This window comes from Buceros rhinoceros, unplaced genomic scaffold (assembly GCF_000710305.1).
Source record: "Buceros rhinoceros silvestris isolate BGI_N320 unplaced genomic scaffold, ASM71030v1 scaffold6181, whole genome shotgun sequence".
Classification (NCBI taxonomy): Eukaryota; Metazoa; Chordata; class Aves; order Bucerotiformes; family Bucerotidae; genus Buceros; species Buceros rhinoceros.
In genome coordinates this window covers 8,389-9,834 of record NW_010395852.1, presented here as the reverse complement: position 1 = coordinate 9,834, position 1,446 = coordinate 8,389, and the positions used below count along the sequence as shown (strand labels likewise).

The 1,446-nt window shown below is 53.8% G+C and overlaps 1 protein-coding gene across 1 annotated transcript in view; it reads right to left on the bottom strand.

Annotated features, from left to right (window-relative positions):
• Nucleotides 1–130: 130 nt before the first annotated feature.
• The window catches only part of NSDHL (NAD(P) dependent steroid dehydrogenase-like), a 9,225-nt gene continuing 7,909 nt past the window's right edge, over nucleotides 131–1,446 (bottom strand). Inside the window, exons 6-7 of the mRNA XM_010145678.1 lie at nucleotides 1,158–1,260; nucleotides 131–529 (exon numbers count right to left, since the gene is read on the bottom strand). Of these exons, the coding sequence (XP_010143980.1) occupies nucleotides 194–529; nucleotides 1,158–1,260 (439 nt within the window). The 3' untranslated portion in view covers nucleotides 131–193. The remainder of the gene's footprint in view (nucleotides 530–1,157; nucleotides 1,261–1,446) is intronic.

Sequence of the window (1,446 nt, the reverse complement as noted above, 5' to 3'; positions counted from 1 at the left end):
GAAACAAGAAGTCACATCAACAAACAGACCTGGTGGCACCGCTCCTACATGAGGGTTCTTCAGCTTGATAAAGGGGAGCAGGGACCCAGGAAATCTCCCCGCTCCGAAGAATCAGTGACAATCGCTCCACGTTCAGATGCCAAAGCAATTACCAGAATCAAGTAGGAAAAGAAAAAAATCCGTGTAGGAGCTCTCAGGCCTTGGCCCGCCGAAGGTGGGGGTAGCTCTGCAGAGTCCTCTCTATTGCTTCATCCAAGCTCACCACTGGTCTGTAGCCCAGGTCTCTCTTGGCCCGTTCACAGCTATAGTAGTGAAAGGTGCCAGCTAAGGCCACCCGCATCGGGGTAAAGGTGGCCTTGATGGTGACCAGTGGACTCAGCAGCCACAGCACCAGTGCCAGCAGCAGGGCCAGGTAATAGGCCAGCCAATAGGGAAAGCGGTACTTGGGAGGATCGTAGTTCAGGCCAGTCAAGATACGGGACATGAAAGCCCAGAAAGGAACTGGTTCATCATTAGTGATGTGAAATGCCTGAAAGAGAGGAAGACAAACAGCCAGATGACAAAAGCATTGTGGCTTTCACCACTTTGTCTCTGATTGCCCATCTCACGTCCCTGACGTGGCCGAGAACACCCTTCCATGAGACACCGCTCTGCACTAACCACCCCGGAGAGAAGGGGCAGCACCTCCTGTGCTGAGAGCACCAGCTGCTTTTGGCACTCAAGGCTCAGACTGCTCAGAAACGGTGAAACAAGGCAACGCCAACACACCCTGCGTGTACACACAGGCACGCCCAGAGCACGGCGGTGCCGGGAGAAGCTACTGAAGTGTCTCTTGCTCTGAACTCTGTCGTAAAAGGTAAATAACCATGTATTATACCGGCACCTTGGCTGCCCACAGTTCTGCCTGGGTTTTAAGAGGAGTTTTAGACCACGAAGTTAAAGCATCCTGATACACCTCAGCCCCTGCGGCTGTACACAAGGGTCACCGGACGGGCAGCCACTCATGACACCCACAGGCAGAAGAACACAGACCCGTTGCATGCGCTGGATCCACTCATCTCCACGGCAGAGGCAGCAGGGATTACAGAGCAGACACAGCAAGCCCAGCGAGGCTGGCAGGTGAGGTTTGGCCCGGGAACAGCTCGGGCCTTCCTTACCTTCCCACACAGGGGAGAGTCTTTGTGAAGCTTTTCTGCAGCCAGGATGTGCCCATGGACCACATTGTCCACATAGGTGAAGTCCACCAAGTTTTTTCCATCCCTGCACAGGCAAAAGGAAGAAGTTTAGCCCTAAGGCAAGTTGAGGCTGAAAAATCTGCTTGGGGCAAAAGGAAAGACTTTCACACTGGATTTATTCCAAGTTTCCTCTTCTCCCACCCTCCTGTGCCCCCCCCGAGAGATGAAACCACTGCATTGTACTTCGGAGAGAGAGAGGGGAGGCTGCCGT